Here is a 14,704-nt window from a genome sequence, read left to right on the forward strand (position 1 = left end):
CTCGCGTCTTCCAATAGGAGAAGGGGAGGGCGGGGCAAGCAGAGAATAAGGCGCTCTGATTGGTTGAGGAGCGGAGGCCGGAGCCGTGTTTTGGCGGCTGGAAGGCAGAGTGCTGAGGGGAGGCGTTGCGGGTTGGTCGGGGCGTTGCCAGGGGGATGGCGGCGCATGCGCAGAGCGGCGCGGCGCGGGCGGCCTGGTAAGGGGGAGACGGGGGCCCGGACCGGGGCCGCCGTGGGGCTGAGGCAGGGGTCGCCGGGGGGGGGGGGCGTCCCGGCTCCTCACGGCCCCTCCTGCGGGATAGGGCGGGGGCTGCTCCCTCCCCTCCTGCCCCCCCCTCACAGCGCGGGGGCCCCAGGGCCTGTCCCGGGCCCGCCCAGGGCCCGTCGGTGAGAGCCGGAGTCGGGAGGGGCTCGGCCGGGGCCTGCCCGGGGCCTGCCCGGTGTTAGCGCCTCACTCGGCTCGTGGGGGTCCTCGGGAAGCTGGTACGAGACCTGTGACCCCGAAGTTAAAGCGACGCCTGGTCGTGTTCTAGCGAAGCCCTGCGTTTCGTTTAAAAACTTTGAGAAACTCTTTTTTTCTTTTCCTTCAGAGCGCTCCGGGGTTTTCCTTTCCTACATGAAAGGTGGTCATGGCAGACCCGGAGTATGTGCTTTGCAAGTGGAGGAAGCGTTTGTGGCCTGCGAAGGTAAAGTGGATGGACAGATAAGGAAAAGTTTTGTGGATTTAGCCTAGAAATGTGGGACGGTAACAGAAGATGTGCGCTTCTGAGCAGCTGCTAATCTGCTGCTGCTTTGTATGTAAGCTGAGACAAAGGTGCCAGTTGTGCTGCTATAGCTACCCAGTTAGCGCTAATAGCTTAAGTGAACTACCCAGGTGATAGACATAGTTGTAAGTAGTTGTCTGAAAGCAATTGCTCCAAGTAAACACGTATGTATGTTCTTAAAAAAAAAAAAGCATTAACCTGTAGAGAAGCTGATACTGCAGCCAGTTGCTATGCCAAGTCAGTCTGTTCTGTGCTGTTTGTTCTGTTTGCTGTTTGTGCTGAAAATATCTTGAAGTCCTGCCTGTCCTACAGACGCGCTTGAGAATTGTTAACGTGTGTTTTTCTCTTTTAATGTAGGTTTTGTGCAAAAGTGGAGATGTTGGAAAATCATCCATCGCTAATGCAGAGGAGGCTTCTTTGGAAGTTGAAATACTTGGCTTAAAAGAAAAGTAAAGTATATTTTTTACTGTTTTGTGTTTGCGCTCTGACTTTGTAAGAAAGAAAAAGTAATCCCGTTATGTGACGATGTGTGGAATGAGTCATTGACTCACAAAGTGATTAGGTGACTAACCCGCTGCTGCTTAGCTAGGTGGCTGTGTGCTTGTCTCGTGGGACATCTATAAACAACACGCTGTTAGCTCAAGGATTCTTTAGATTTTTTTTAAATTTCTCCTAAAATGTTACAGGGCTGTGGGAGGAAACAGTAGAAGTTTGTTGCCAGATGAGGGTGTTGCCATGCTGTTAGTAATGGTTAATGTCCTGACGGTTTCAATCAACTTTGTTGCATTTTCAGGGTTAGTGTGAGCTCTGCAGATACAGTTCCACTGAGCGAGGAAGGTATAGAAGATATTGCCTCTAACTTAGGTGAGGATATTTCAAAACACTTTCTGCCTTGTACTGTCTGAATATGAAACACATGCACAACTTCAAGCTGGTGGATGGTCGTTACATACTTGTGTTTCCTGAGGTGTCTTTTTGCGTTTCTTTTCCCCTCTCTCCATTCAATCCATAAAGCTTGAAAATGGGCCAAATGTTATCAAGGCTAATTTGACTCTTCCACTGTGTTTAACGTTGGAAGAAATAGTGAAAAAACTTGTGTGTATTTGCGTCAATTTAAAAAAAAAGAAAAGCTATTGGCAGCTTGCGCTGTGTGTTTTATACTCTACCTCAAAAATCATGGATGACATAAGTCTTAGACAAAAGAAACCATAAATGCATTTTTAAAGTATCGTATACAAAGAAAGGTTATTGTATTGCATATTCTCCGACAGGTGAAAAGACAAATGCGAGTGAAGTTGTGGATGAACTGAAATATCGCTGTGCTCTTAGAACTGCTCTGGATTTTTTGAGTGAAAATGCATCAGCCAGACTAGTGCCACAGTTAAAAGAGGGAGTGAGTCCTCGGTTATCGCAGGCGAATAATAGGGGATCTCTCTCATCTACCCCCTTACATAGCTGTCGGTCACTCTCCAACCTTAAAGAAAAGTTGGAGCCTGAGACTCCCAAGAAGAAAACAGAGAGAAAAAATAGCCCCAACCTAAAGACTGATATAAGAAAACAAAACCAGAAATGTTTTGTTTTGGAGAAGAGGGCTAAAGCAAATAAAAATGGAACAAAGCCTTCAAAACGTAGTGCTAGGGACTTGTATAATACATCAAACTCAAATGGTCAAAATTGCACAATGCCAGAATCACAATCACTATCGAGACAGAAAAAAGCCAAATCCAGTTTGTCAACAAAGTCCCAAACAGAAAATAAACTTGTGCTTAAGCCAAAGGAGGAAAAAAGTAAGCAAGGACAAAGAAGACCTGGTGCAGGATCACCTGTCCGACTTCCAAATAACCTCCTCAAAGTTCAAGCACAGCCTCTTGCTGAGGACACTTCTCTGCCTGTGACCTGTAAGTCTTACACAGTGGCAAATGTCAGAGGCAGGACAAACAGTAGGTGTCAACCTAAAAGGGTGTTACTGGATTTATCTTGTAAAAGTGCCTCTGACTTGGAGAAGAACATCAGAAATGAGAGCAAAAATCTAGTAAAGCAATTGGGTGGGGGAAAAAAAACAGCGAGTTCAAAACAACTAAAAGAACAAGAGACCAGTGCACCCGTGTCCTCGAACAGAAAAAGGAAATGCAGAAATGGCCCTGAGCCTTCAGCCAGGCCTTCTCACCGTGGAAAGCTTTCTGATGGTTTCCTCTCCCAGCCTGAAGAGGAGGAAAGCAAGGATAGTCCACGTGTGCCTGCGAGTAAAGTAAAGGAGTTTCAGCTGTCTGACTTCAAGGAAGATGAAGGTGGGTATGTTGCTTAGGGCAGGGAAAACTTCATTCCTTTTGATTCTTGAGCACTGTTTTTCATCTTTTTGAGAATGTCATAGTGTTTTGAGGGGGAGGTGTGCTGAACTTTGGGTTTCTGTTAGGCAGTCTCCTGAACTCTTGTTAGAGGGCAATGTGAATCACTATGGCTTTCTACGTTTGTGTATTTCACCTGGTCTGAAAGTGATCGCTACTAACACAGCTAATCACTGTGCTGTGTTTCTGAATGCTGGTGTTTGTCGCTGTTGGCAGGACTGGAATCTTCTGATCTGCCTTCAGAGATCTCTTTCACAGAGAATCTCTCTCACCTCTCAACTCTGGTAGATGAAGATGAGGAGGAGGATGAAGAACTCCCTAGTATTCTATCTCGTCAAGGTGAGGCATGAGTTTGCTTGAACCTTAATCACTCAAGATTGGTGTGCCTTTTTAGAGTGTGCAATTCTGCCTTGCTGACCAGGTTATGGCAATTCCTGTTATTGAAACCTAATGTTTTCAGAAAATGAATCCAAATTTGTTCAGGCTTGGATTAAAATGCCTTTCTTGGGTGCCCCAGAAAGGCTTTCAGGAACAGAATAAATTGCAACACATTGTGAAACTGGGTCTGAAACTTCAAAGTTCTTATATTCAGAACTGCCTGTGCTGTGTTTGGGCTGGGATGAGGTGTTGAGGGCGTGCGGGTGAGGGGTTGCCACTTTGGTTGAAATCTGTAAAAACACAGAAGCAGAACTCCTTGAGTATCTACTGCGTGAAAGGAGGCTAACGAGGTGGGGTGAGTTAACTGCCTTGTCTGTGTTTCTTTCTAAGAAAATAAACTGTATTTTCTCATCGTAGAGCCACAATTGATTGAGGAAGGGATTTTGGTCTGGTGCAAATGGCAAAGGTATCCTTATTGGCCAGCAGTGGTAAGTAAGAACAGCTCGCCACTTTATCTGAGAGTGATTATTGCCAGGGGTCTGAGGAGGAGCAACTTACCGAACTTGATTTTCTCTTGCCCTTCTTGACTGGTGTGGAGTTGGAAATATTAAAGATCTCTTCTAGAGGTGTTCCTAACTTCAGATGTGCTTGTTTTCTAAATCAGAAACTGAAGCAAAACCAAGGATAGTAACAGAAGTAAACTTATGTATGATAAAAGCAGGTCAAAAAAATGAAATGTGGCCAGTTCACATCTTTATATTTGTGCAGAGGTTTCCTACTTAGCTTTTGTATCCCGTATCATTAATTAGTGTGGTTGTACCCTACTCTCAAAAAAAGTGGAAAAGGGATGGGTCCTTGCACACTGACAAAAATGCTCCATTTGGTTCCTTTGCTTTTCTTGCCATTTTATTTTTCATATTTATGTGAGGTTGCTCTAAGTGTGGAGTGAGTTCAGTAACACTGATGAAAATGTTCATGCTTCGTAAGGGTATTAGAGCTCTAGGATGCTAACGAAACTTTATCCTTTTAACAGGTAAGAAAAGTGAAGCGAAAACACAGAAAGGCAAATGTGCTGTTCATAGAAGGGAATGTAAATGACAAGAAAAAAGGGTAACTATGCATTCTGATCGGGTGCTGAACTCTGGGTTTCTGTTAGGCAGTCTCCTGAACTCTTCTCCTGTTACAGGGCAATTACAATCTGTTAGTTCTAACCTTGATATCAAAGGGAGTGACCAAGTAAAGTGAGGATTTGCAGGTGTGGGCTACTTGTTTTACCATGCTAACAGTTGGCGATTATGTGAGGAGTAAAAAGCATAAAAGGCTGAGGACCTAGGTATTGTTTTTTCATGTCTGGGGTAAGCTTCCTGCAGCCATCAGTCTGCCTTTGCATTTGCTTTAAATTTTAAAAATTCCTCAGTTTTAGCTTGTTATAAAATCAAGAACTAGTAAAGCCTGTTTACTGAATTCCTTATGAAACCTAGTTTTGGGGGAGGTGTAGAATCACAATGAAAAAACAGCTGCGCAACCTAATTGCCTCTCTTCCCTGTCTTTCTTTTTCTCATCAAGCTTCTCAGTATCTCTTAAGAGTCTGAAGCACTTTGATTGTGAAGAAAAGCAGGACCTCATTGTAAGTGTTGCCAGTAACATGCAATTACAAATGTATACAAACATTGGAAAAAGTATTTTAATGCAATGTATAGCTTACCCTGCTGGAGGAGTGTTGCAGCTGACCGGTCTGTTTGCTCACTGCTCTCTGAGAGATGCTCACCTACTAAACAGAATAATTAAATATAATTTGTACTGCACAAAATGGAGAAGAATATGGGGATGGGATCCTCCTGATGCATTTCTCCTCCTTGATGAGGCCAAGAATGCTGCTAAGAACAAGTGCATGTGGAAGGCGGCCAGTTGCTTAGGACTCTAACTGCATTTTCACTTGTGGGTTTTCTACATACAACAAAGCCACTCTCATGGTGCGTAACGGTAATTACAGAAATTAAATTCAAGAGAATGCAGGAAACTGCAAGCATTTTTTTGGTGTGTTACTGTTAGGCATTTTTGCTTACTGGTCCTAGACCTAAAAGCTTCATAAGGCTCTTCTTTTCTTGAACTGGAAATGGCCATTGTTTTACAGGACCAAGCCAAAGAAGAACATCGCCAAGAAATTGAGTGGTGTATTCAATTGATCTCTGATTATCGAATTAGAGTAGGTAAGGATATGAGTTGATGTCATCCATTCTGATGTAGATCACTGAAAAAATGATAATGCTAAGGCTGTCGGTTTTGTTTTATAGGCTTAACTGATCAATAACCCTGTTTTGGGCTCTTTAGGTTGTCATTCTTTTACGGGATCCTTCTTGGAATATTTTGCTGATGATATCAGTAAGTGAATTCATGATGAGATTCTTCTGTATTCCTCTTCTAACAGAAGTTTAGCTGTAATGTTTAGTAATGTGTGTTGTTAAGCATCAAACCTGGTAGGGTTTGATAAAATTATTACGTGCCAATATGCTATAAGATTTTCAGTCCTACAACAAAAGATAAATATCAATTGTTAAAAACAATTGAGTTAGTTATTTCAGATTGTAGCAAGCTTGTTTCAGAGCTCATGTCAGGTTCAATTCCTTTTTTTCTTTTTTTTTCCTTCCTTGGTAGGGGAGAAAGGAAAAGAAAACTACCAAAAAAACTTATTTTGCGTGTGAAAGTATGTATACAAGAAAGCCCCTTATTTTACATAAATGAGTGTGAATGATTGTGGCTTTTTCTTTTTCAGGCTATCCAGTTAGAAAGCAGTGTTATCAAGGTTTAGTCCAAATGACATTTCCAAACGTAGCAGAAGAAAATCTCGAAGAGTCTTTATCAGAAACTTCACCTCAGAAGCCTTCTAAGAAACTTCTTCCTGACAGAACAAGGGCCGCCAGAGATAAAGCAAATAAAAAGATAGTGGAGTTCATAGTGAAGACTAAGGGGGCAGAAGAGCATCTCTTGGCTATTTTGAAAAGCAGAAAACAGTCTCGGTGGATGAAGGAATTCCTGAATTCAAGTCAGTATGTGACCTGCATTGAAACTTATTTAGAGGATGAAGAACAATTGGACCTAGTAGTAAACTACCTGAAGGAAGTATATCATGAAATAGACACTGAAAATCTCCGTCAAATAAATGGAGATAGAATAAAATTTATTTCAGATGTTCTTTTGCCTGAAGTAAGTAAACATTAAACACTGAGTAAAGTTGATGTTTAAATAACATGAGTTATGTGACTTGAGTTTACTGACTATTGACAAATGTGCTTATATGTTGGAGAAAATTAATAAGTAAGGCCCAGTATTCACTGCACATGTCCTGTTGGTACCTACTGGGTTGTGGGTGAGATACGGATCAGGATAATTCCAAATGCTGATTTTAAGCCACTAGTGCAGAATGTGGAAGCTTTACATGTTTTTTTACATGTTACAATGTTTTTAACGGCAAATGATTGCCATTTGGTATATTTTGATTTATTTCTCTAACTCTACAGAGTTTTTTTCCTTTTGGCAAGGTAGCTGGGCTTTTCCTGGTGGTAGGATTGCTGGCAGGAAGGATTATTTTGCTTTCAGTTATAGTTTTAGATACTTATTGTTTTAGTTGGGAACTTTCCTGGGAAAGATACTAGTAAGAATATCTCTCTTCTGTAGAAACAAAATTGCTGTTAAGAATGTCTTATTTTGGTTACAGAAATAATCTCCTCAGCCTGCTAAAGGACAAGTTTGTATTATTTAACAGGCTTGGGTACACAATGAGCAGTTCCACCCAAGTTTCCAAAGTGATTAGGGAAATCTTATTCCAAAAATGTGCTCATCTACTGAGACAAATCAGTGGTTGTAATTTTGTAATTTAGTTTTTGTTTTGCCAGCATAAATGAGCTAAATATTTTTTTATAGGCAATCATCTATGCGATTTCTGCTGTGGACGACATAGACTACAAAAAAGCAGAAGAGAAATACATAAAAGGACCGTCTGTGAGCAAAAGGTATCTTCTTGGCATTTTCTCTGAGTTTTCCTTATTAGTTTACTGTTTATGTGGAAAAGTGTGAGTAATAAAGAGTTCAATAGCCTCCCTTCTGTAAGGCAAGCTTTCTTGTTTAAATAATAAAGTGATTAAACATGGGAAACATTCTTACAGAGTTACTGTAACTAAAAGCTGCAAAATTTTTAACGCACTCAGATTGTTTTTGCAGCAGAACTTTAATGTATTTCTTTTCAGGGAGAGAGAGAAATTTGATGAAGAAATTCTGGAAAGAAAAAAGTTGAAGACAGAATTGGAATCTGCAGACAGCCTATAAAAAGGGTGGTACAGACTTTCACGTGTTGCACTGGCACTGTATATATTGGAGAAGTGATTATTTGTATTAAAATCATTCTTGCTTTTTAAAATCTATGTAGATATCTTTAAGATGTGATCGTTACAATGCTGCATTACTGTCAGATATGGTTGTATCTTCAGTCCTTGCTGCCGCCTCTGTGTACTGGAGCTGTGCCCTGCTTCCCTTTGTCCCGCCGTGTTGAACTGCCTGCAAGAGGTGATGCGAACTGCAGTAATCCTGCAGCTGTGCTGCCAATCTGGCCTCATCCAGCCAGTGCACTTAACGTGGGATTTACAGGAACACAGCAAGTGTTTTAGAGAGCTGCTCGATGCAGCTCTTTTTAAGTCTTGTGTGAATTACTGACCAAATTTCTGACAAAGGAAGGGCTATTGTCCTCGGAAGAATATGTACTGATAATTTATGTAGCCTTGTATTATTGCCTGGTGACTTTGCTGCTACCTGAATATGCACAGATTTTCTGCCCAAAAGTGTTTTGGACAGTTTTTTTCTTTTGTCTTAAAGGTGTGGGAAATAAAATTGGTACCTACTCGTGCAATCCAATTCACAATGGCTTTGTTCCTGTTGATAGAACGACCGCAACATTCAGCAGAAAAGGAATCCAGTGTTTGTTTGAAAAGAAAAAGCCTTTGCTTTTCCATTTTTCTAAAAGTGAACCTATTTTGAATGCTATTTTAAAAGCGTTTGATTGTCAGTGATTTTTTCAGGAACACTTTTAACTGTTTTTATCTGATTTAAATATCAAGTTTAATCAAGTGTTGTTACCTCCCTCAGCTTTTGCTGAAATTCTGACAGACCTTTAGCATAATTGATAACTGTTTAGTGATGGAAGCTCAGTGATCATTATTTTTGTGTATTACAGTCAAAGGGTGATATACTTGTCCAGTAAAAAAAAAAGGTGGTTTGAAATTAAACGGGAATTTAAATGTGAAATTAGATAATGATATATACTCTGGCCACAGTAATTATCTGAATATATTTTAATTACTTTTAATTACATGGTACCCTGAGACTGAATATGCACTTGCAATCCTTGTGTTTGCATAGCAAAGTGACATTCGCAAGTACTGAAATCATGTAATAAATACTGAGATGGGCTTTATTTCAGTTTCCATTAGAACTTGTGATGGGGGTAATGCATCTTTTGTACATGTGATAGCCCAAAGCAGTTACAGAACTAACTCCAGAGGTGGGTGATACCTGCGAGCGGAGTTGTCGTGTACAGCTGCTTCGGGCTGCATGAGCTTCTTCCCCAGGAAAAAAAAAATGCTGCTGCAACTACCCATCCTGCAGGCGCTGTTTGTTGGAGGTTCAAAGAAATCAAAGTGGCCTCAGGTTCCTTCTTCTCTGTAACATCCCCAAAGTACTGTTAAGATCCTTTTTCAAACCGCTGCACAGAAATAAACTTCTGCCCCCCCCCTTACCTTTACCCAAATCTTCACTTTTCGTAACATCCATCTCAATCTTAGCAGGATGTTTAAAATGAGAACTTGTCTGTGTCAAATCAAATTGCATCCTTCTGAAGGACAGGACAGCTAGCAGTGTCCGTAGAGTTTAAGCACTTTAAAATGTTTACATCTTTAAGAACACTTAACGTCTTGGCATTGCTTATCCTACTTTAACTATTCATAGGTTGAGACCAAATTCACTCTTGCAATGTACAGTATTATGTGGTCTTAATTAACAGTGGTGGAATAAAGAAGTGAATCCTCATTAGTTTCATAATACTCTTGCTTGAATGTGTTCATTTATTTCAAACCGATTTTAAGCTGGGGTGGTAAGTGCGCGCAGGCTTCTCCCTGAAACTACGTGCTAGGTGAGGATGGTTTCTGAATATCAGATTTACTGAAACCTGGTGCTACAGCTATCAGTTTCATGTTGTTAAGCAGCACGCAGAAGAAAGCAAACTTACTCTTTTCTAGTATTGTGCTTTATTTAAAGCATTTGCATGTTATCCCTAACAAGGTGTTAACAAGGGTGCGTGTTAAGGGTTTCTGTGTGGTGGATGTGGTTTCCTTCACCTGACCTGCAGCTGTGATACCTGCAACTGCTCTGGCTTTCCTTCAACTGAACTGCAGCCGTTTAACACTGGCTGTGATAATTCCAGCTGCTCTGGGATCTTCCCGAGGAGGAAGCTTTGGGGCGTGATGCATTTACCAAACCCTTGAACCTCTGCGGGTGCAGCAGCGGGGACGTGGGGGCTGCCTGGGGCGGGGCTGTCCTGCGAGCTGGGGTGGCTTTGGGGAAAAAGCTGTGCTTAAGGGCTAGTTAACCCTCGGGTTCGTTAACCTTGAGGTTTTCTCTCGCTGCACGAATGCGGGGAAAGCAAAACATAAAGTTCCGCCCCCCAAAAATAAGCGTTCTGCCGAAACCCGGGATCGAACCAGGGACCTTTAGATCTTCAGTCTAACGCTCTCCCAACTGAGCTATTTCGGCCGCTGGCAGCGCCGTCCCCCCACCGCCCCGCCAGGTACCTGGGGGGGTCGGGGGGGCACCGGGGGGGGGGTCCCGGGGGTGGGGGGGGGCGGGGGGGGCGGCCCGGTTCGGCCGGTACCGGCCGAACCGGGCCGCCCCCCCCGCCCCCCCCACCCCCGGGACCCCCTCTGGGTGCCCACAGCGGCCTGCGCGGCACCGCGGTCTCTGTGGCGCAATCGGTTAGCGCGTTCGGCTGTTAACCGAAAGGTTGGTGGTTCGAGCCCACCCAGGGACGCCCCCCCCCCTGATCTATAAACTTTTTATTTATTTATTTATTTATTTATTTATTTCCCCGTCTACGTTTTACCGCCGCCGCCCCGCGGAACGCCGCCGCCTTGCTCCCAGTTCCCGGCCGGCTCCGTGAGGCGCGGACCGGGCCGAGGCCGGAGGGCTTAGCGGGCGGCACCGCGCCCAGAGGTTGCCTGAAGGGCTGCGGGCGAGATGGCGGCGCTGGGCCGTGAGCGGGGGACGGGAACGGGGGAGGCAGCGGGAGCGGGGCGAGGCCGGGAGCCGACCCTCTGCGGAGGCACCGGGGCAGCGAGGGGGGAACCGGGACCGGGTGGAGGCCGCTGGGGCTCTCGGCTGGGCCCTGGCCGGGCTGGGGGAGCTCCGGGACTGGGCTCTGAGGGCTCCCGGGCCGGGCTCTGAGGGCTCCCGGGCCGGGCTCTGAGGGCTCCCGGGCCGGGCTCTGAGGGCTCCCGGGCCGGGCTCTGAGGGCTCCCGGCCTCATCGAGCTCCCAACCGGGCTTGGGCTTTTCCCCGGTACCGGGCTTCGGCCGGGGCTGATTTCTCCCGTGCTCTCGTTGCAGGTCTCGGCCTCGCTCGGCGCGGCGTGCTGGCCCTGAGGTGAGGGACGGGGCCGGAGGGCTCAGGGCAGGGAGCTGGGGGGCCCTGCAGCGTCCCCCGTCCCGGCTGGGGAGACCTGGGGGCTGTGGCACCGGGGGGTTAGAGAGCTGGGTGCTGAAACTGGGCCCTTTTCTCTTCATGGTTCTCGTCAGAGCGCTCGATCAGGGGCTGCTCAGCTTCCCGGGGGTGTTTGTCCCTGCAGGGCCGAGGTGCGGGTGGCAGGGGACGCGTGGGCAGTGCGGGGAGGCTTTGCGGCTGTGTGGCAGCGAGCTGCAGTGTTTATTTTATTTATTTTTATTTTTTTTTACAGGCCCAGCGCTGTGACATCTGTTCACACTCAGCTGCTCCATCAGACACCGGCAGCTGACCATGCTGACAGGTAACGCCGCGCTTCAAGGCGGGTTCCTCAGCTGTGTCCTTTCTCCCTCAGCTGTGAAGGGAAGAAATGTTGATTGCCGTAGCCCTTCCTGCATATGCTTGAAAGTCTTTTCCTCACCTCACTCTTAAGGCCCAGGATCGGCTGGCAGGCTGCTGTCAGTCTGCGAGCCCTGGAGAGGAGCCTGCCGGGCACCCTCTGTAGTTTCAGTAGGGTGAACAAAGGACCTCGTCCTGACGCATGTGTCCACAGAGGGGGGAAAAAGAACTGCTGTAAACAGTCTGCAGTGGTAGCAGAGGGTTTGGGATTGTCCGTAAGCAATGCACCGTGGATTCTTTATGGGATGACAGCTCCTTGAGTCTATTTATTGTATTCTAGGGCAACACTTAATAATCACAGGCTGACACTACTGCGCTGTTTGCTTTTAGTTCTCTCCAAGTCCAGCAAAAGAGCTCAGCTGTTGTCCAGAAAAAGTCCTACGTCCCCTCTAGCAGGGGGGAGTATATTGTCGCCAAACTCGATGACCTGATCAACTGGGCACGAAGGGTGAGTCGCTGAAACTCTTGTGCTTGCTAAGGAGAAATGGTATCAAGTGCTGCGAGGTGCTGGCTGGAAATGGATTTGTGCCATCTGCCAAGGGTAAAAATAGGTTCTAAATTCTTCAGGCTCCGCAGGAAAATAGTCAGGTTTCTCGGCCAGAGGTTGACATTTGGGGTGCTGTGTCAGTGCGGGAGAGAAGCGCTTAGAGGGCACTGCGCAGCAGCGTGGGCTGCCTGTCTGACCAGAGCTGTCTGTTGTTAATAAGCAAAAGGCACGTTCTGGTTTTGTGTAGTCCTCGTGATGAGCAGCCGCTCTATGCGGAGGAGAAGCTGTGGGTTTTGCTCTCCTGTTTAACGGTGAACACTGCTTTCATTTATGATGCTTTGACTAAAAAAAAAACAAACTTAAAACCTTTCTCTTCTTGTTCTGTTTCCTTCTCTGTCCAATTAACTCTGAAAGTCCTTCATTCTGTGTCACCTGCACGGGGTTTCAGCTCCCGCTTTCAGCGTTCCCCCCCGTAACCCAGGTCTCTCCTGCTCCAGAGCTCCTTGTGGCCGATGACGTTTGGCTTGGCGTGCTGCGCCGTGGAGATGATGCACATGGCAGCTCCTCGCTATGACATGGACCGCTTCGGGGTAGTGTTTCGTGCCAGTCCCCGGCAAGCTGATGTCATGATCGTGGCGGGCACCCTGACAAACAAAATGGCTCCGGCTCTCCGAAAGGTACGGACGGTGGCGGATGCCTCAAGCGCAGCTGCGTGCACTGCGCGCAGGTGGGAAGCGGTCTGAAATGTCTGTGCTCTGCAGGTCTACGACCAGATGCCAGAGCCTCGCTACGTGGTCTCCATGGGGAGGTAAGTGCCAGGGCATCCCCGTTGTCTTACACGCGATGGGGGAATTCAGGTGTCTCTGCGCGAGCGGGGAGATGACGGAGGGGAACCCAACCCTCGTTTGTATCTCCAACTCTTTGAATTTTATAAAGAGGACAAAGAGGCTTTGTTATTAAAATAAATAAAGATTCCTACTTGATTAGGAGGAGGAGAATAGCCACTGTCAGATCACTGTGAACTGCGGAGTCTTCCCAATGAAAGATGATTTTTTGTTTTTTGCAGCTGTCAGAGTCTGGGGACTTGTGTACTTTCAGAATCTCAGAATTCGCATTTAGACTAAAGCGAAAAATATTTCAAAATATTTCTGCTGTGCAGCATAAAATATGAGGTCTGTGGAGCTCTGGCTCCATGAAGCCATGGTGTTGGCTTAGCGGAACTGACATCTTCACCTCCTGGTGCCCCTGAGGTCAAGGTCAGATATTTTGCCAGGGCTCGGAGGGGACAGGATGAGTTCTAGAAACACTTGCTGTGGATGTGGCAAAAAAGGGGGGGGGGTTGCAGTGTGGGGAGGGACCCTCTGAACATCTGTTTTTTAAGAGCCGTGAAAATGGTTCAGTTTGGTTTGATTCAACTTGAAACGTGGCTGTGAGCGTAGGCTCTGCCTTCCAGCCAGGGCTCACAAAGAGGACACAGCTCTGCGTTCAGCAGCCACGGTACAAATCTTGGCATTCAATTACTGTAAAATCTGTAACTGTCAGTGGGCCTCTTGCCTCACAGCAGCTTGGATGCCAGGTTAATGTTTTCCTTTGCGTCCTGCTAATGTTTCACCATGCGTTTAACAAAGCCCTGACATCTCTTGCAGCTGTGCCAATGGCGGGGGTTACTACCACTACTCCTACTCGGTGGTGAGGGGGTGCGACCGCATTGTACCAGTGGACATCTACGTGCCAGGTAGGAAAGGCAGCCTCTGCGTGCCACAGCACTAACTCAGAGCAGGAGTGAAGTTAATTTGTAGTTTGAGCAATGGGTCTGAAAATCAGTGGGAGAATGTGAGCCATCTGCCTGTGCAGGCGGGGATTTGGGGTGCGAGAGCTCTTAGGCAGGACCTGCTGGTCGGTGGGACTTAACAGACCGTCGCATCAGTTTCTTTAGAACTGCATTCCTCTTGCTTTTACGAACTCTGCAGCCTGTGACATACACAAAGCCAGAGAGAAATCACAGCCTGCTTTGGGGTGAAACCTGTAGCTTTGTTGGTTCTCCTTCTGGTGACTACATTTCAGTACAGCTGGCAGCCCCACGGGCTTTCTTTTTCCCTCAGGTTGCCCACCTACTGCAGAAGCTTTGCTGTATGGAATCCTGCAGCTTCAGAAGAAAATCAAACGAGAGAAGAAGATTCAGATCTGGTACAGGAAATAGCCTCTTATTTATGACCTACCCACTCACTGCCCACCTGGGGCACCTGCTTGCTTTCTTACGCACAAAACAACAGGTATTGTCACAAGCCTTCCAATAAAACAATACGTGGTTAAGATGCTGTTCTGTCTTTAATGTATCACTTATCTAAAGTGCGTTAACTTGTTTGAAAACTGAATTACGAAAAGCAGTTGCCTGAGTGAGAAATGCCTTCCCAGGAGAGGGGAAGCCTGAAACCTGGGTCTTGCAGGCTTTGGTACTGAATGCTTCTTAGGAGCCTGGTGTGCTGGGCTCTCAGCAGCTCAGGACAAGGAGCAGTCACTGCAGAATTACATGTGTGCTTGGAAAGACAAAAATAAATTGCTCAGAGGAAGCAG

The 14,704-nt window shown here is 46.0% G+C and overlaps 2 protein-coding genes and 2 non-coding genes across 5 annotated transcripts; 3 read left to right on the forward strand and 1 right to left on the reverse strand.

Annotated features, from left to right (window-relative positions):
- The first annotated feature begins 59 nt into the window (after positions 1–59).
- Positions 60–9,575, forward strand: PWWP3A (PWWP domain containing 3A, DNA repair factor). 2 transcript variants are annotated; one of them, XM_066983797.1, is made up of 14 exons: positions 60–196; positions 590–685; positions 1,121–1,212; positions 1,557–1,627; positions 2,035–3,051; positions 3,325–3,447; positions 3,904–3,974; positions 4,520–4,596; positions 5,053–5,113; positions 5,621–5,696; positions 5,818–5,868; positions 6,260–6,690; positions 7,408–7,496; positions 7,731–9,575. In XM_066983797.1, the coding sequence occupies exons 2-14, from the start codon at positions 629–631 to the stop codon at positions 7,807–7,809; spliced, it is 2,295 nt and encodes a 764-aa protein (XP_066839898.1). In that variant the 5' UTR covers positions 60–196; positions 590–628; the 3' UTR covers positions 7,810–9,575. The 2 variants fall into 2 exon arrangements, with proteins under 2 accessions (XP_066839898.1, XP_013055530.3); XM_013200076.3 differs by lacking the exon at positions 60–196 and adding an exon at positions 229–482.
- Positions 9,576–10,211: 636 nt separating this feature from the next.
- On the reverse strand, positions 10,212–10,284 carry TRNAF-GAA (transfer RNA phenylalanine (anticodon GAA)). Its single transcript has one exon. It is a non-coding gene; the product is annotated as a tRNA-Phe (tRNA).
- A 200-nt stretch (positions 10,285–10,484) lies between these two features.
- TRNAN-GUU (transfer RNA asparagine (anticodon GUU)) lies at positions 10,485–10,558 on the forward strand. The gene has a single exon. It is a non-coding gene; the product is annotated as a tRNA-Asn (tRNA).
- A 66-nt stretch (positions 10,559–10,624) lies between these two features.
- On the forward strand, positions 10,625–14,443 carry NDUFS7 (NADH:ubiquinone oxidoreductase core subunit S7). Its single transcript, XM_048055298.2, has 8 exons — positions 10,625–10,780; positions 11,133–11,169; positions 11,480–11,548; positions 11,974–12,091; positions 12,628–12,807; positions 12,892–12,938; positions 13,777–13,865; positions 14,233–14,443. Exons 1-8 carry the CDS (start codon positions 10,765–10,767, stop codon positions 14,328–14,330), a joined length of 654 nt encoding a protein of 217 aa, XP_047911255.1. The 5' UTR covers positions 10,625–10,764; the 3' UTR covers positions 14,331–14,443.
- The last annotated feature ends 261 nt before the right edge of the window (positions 14,444–14,704 follow it).

Source organism: Anser cygnoides, chromosome 27 (assembly GCF_040182565.1).
Source record: "Anser cygnoides isolate HZ-2024a breed goose chromosome 27, Taihu_goose_T2T_genome, whole genome shotgun sequence".
NCBI lineage: Eukaryota > Metazoa > Chordata > Aves > Anseriformes > Anatidae > Anser > Anser cygnoides.

Excerpts from the sequence above, each read along its gene's own strand:
- PWWP3A (XM_066983797.1), top strand. The coding sequence starts at position 629 with ATGGCAGACCCGGAGTATGTGCTTTGCAAGTGGAGGAAGCGTTTGTGG. Across the intron at positions 3,448-3,903 it reads TAGTATTCTATCTCGTCAAG|AGCCACAATTGATTGAGGAA; the intron begins GTGAGGCATGAG and ends TTCTCATCGTAG. Across the intron at positions 4,597-5,052 it reads GTAAATGACAAGAAAAAAGG|CTTCTCAGTATCTCTTAAGA; the intron begins GTAACTATGCAT and ends TTTCTCATCAAG.
- NDUFS7 (XM_048055298.2), top strand. Across the intron at positions 11,170-11,479 it reads CGCGGCGTGCTGGCCCTGAG|GCCCAGCGCTGTGACATCTG; the intron begins GTGAGGGACGGG and ends TTTTTTTTACAG. Across the intron at positions 12,808-12,891 it reads TGGCTCCGGCTCTCCGAAAG|GTCTACGACCAGATGCCAGA; the intron begins GTACGGACGGTG and ends TGTGCTCTGCAG.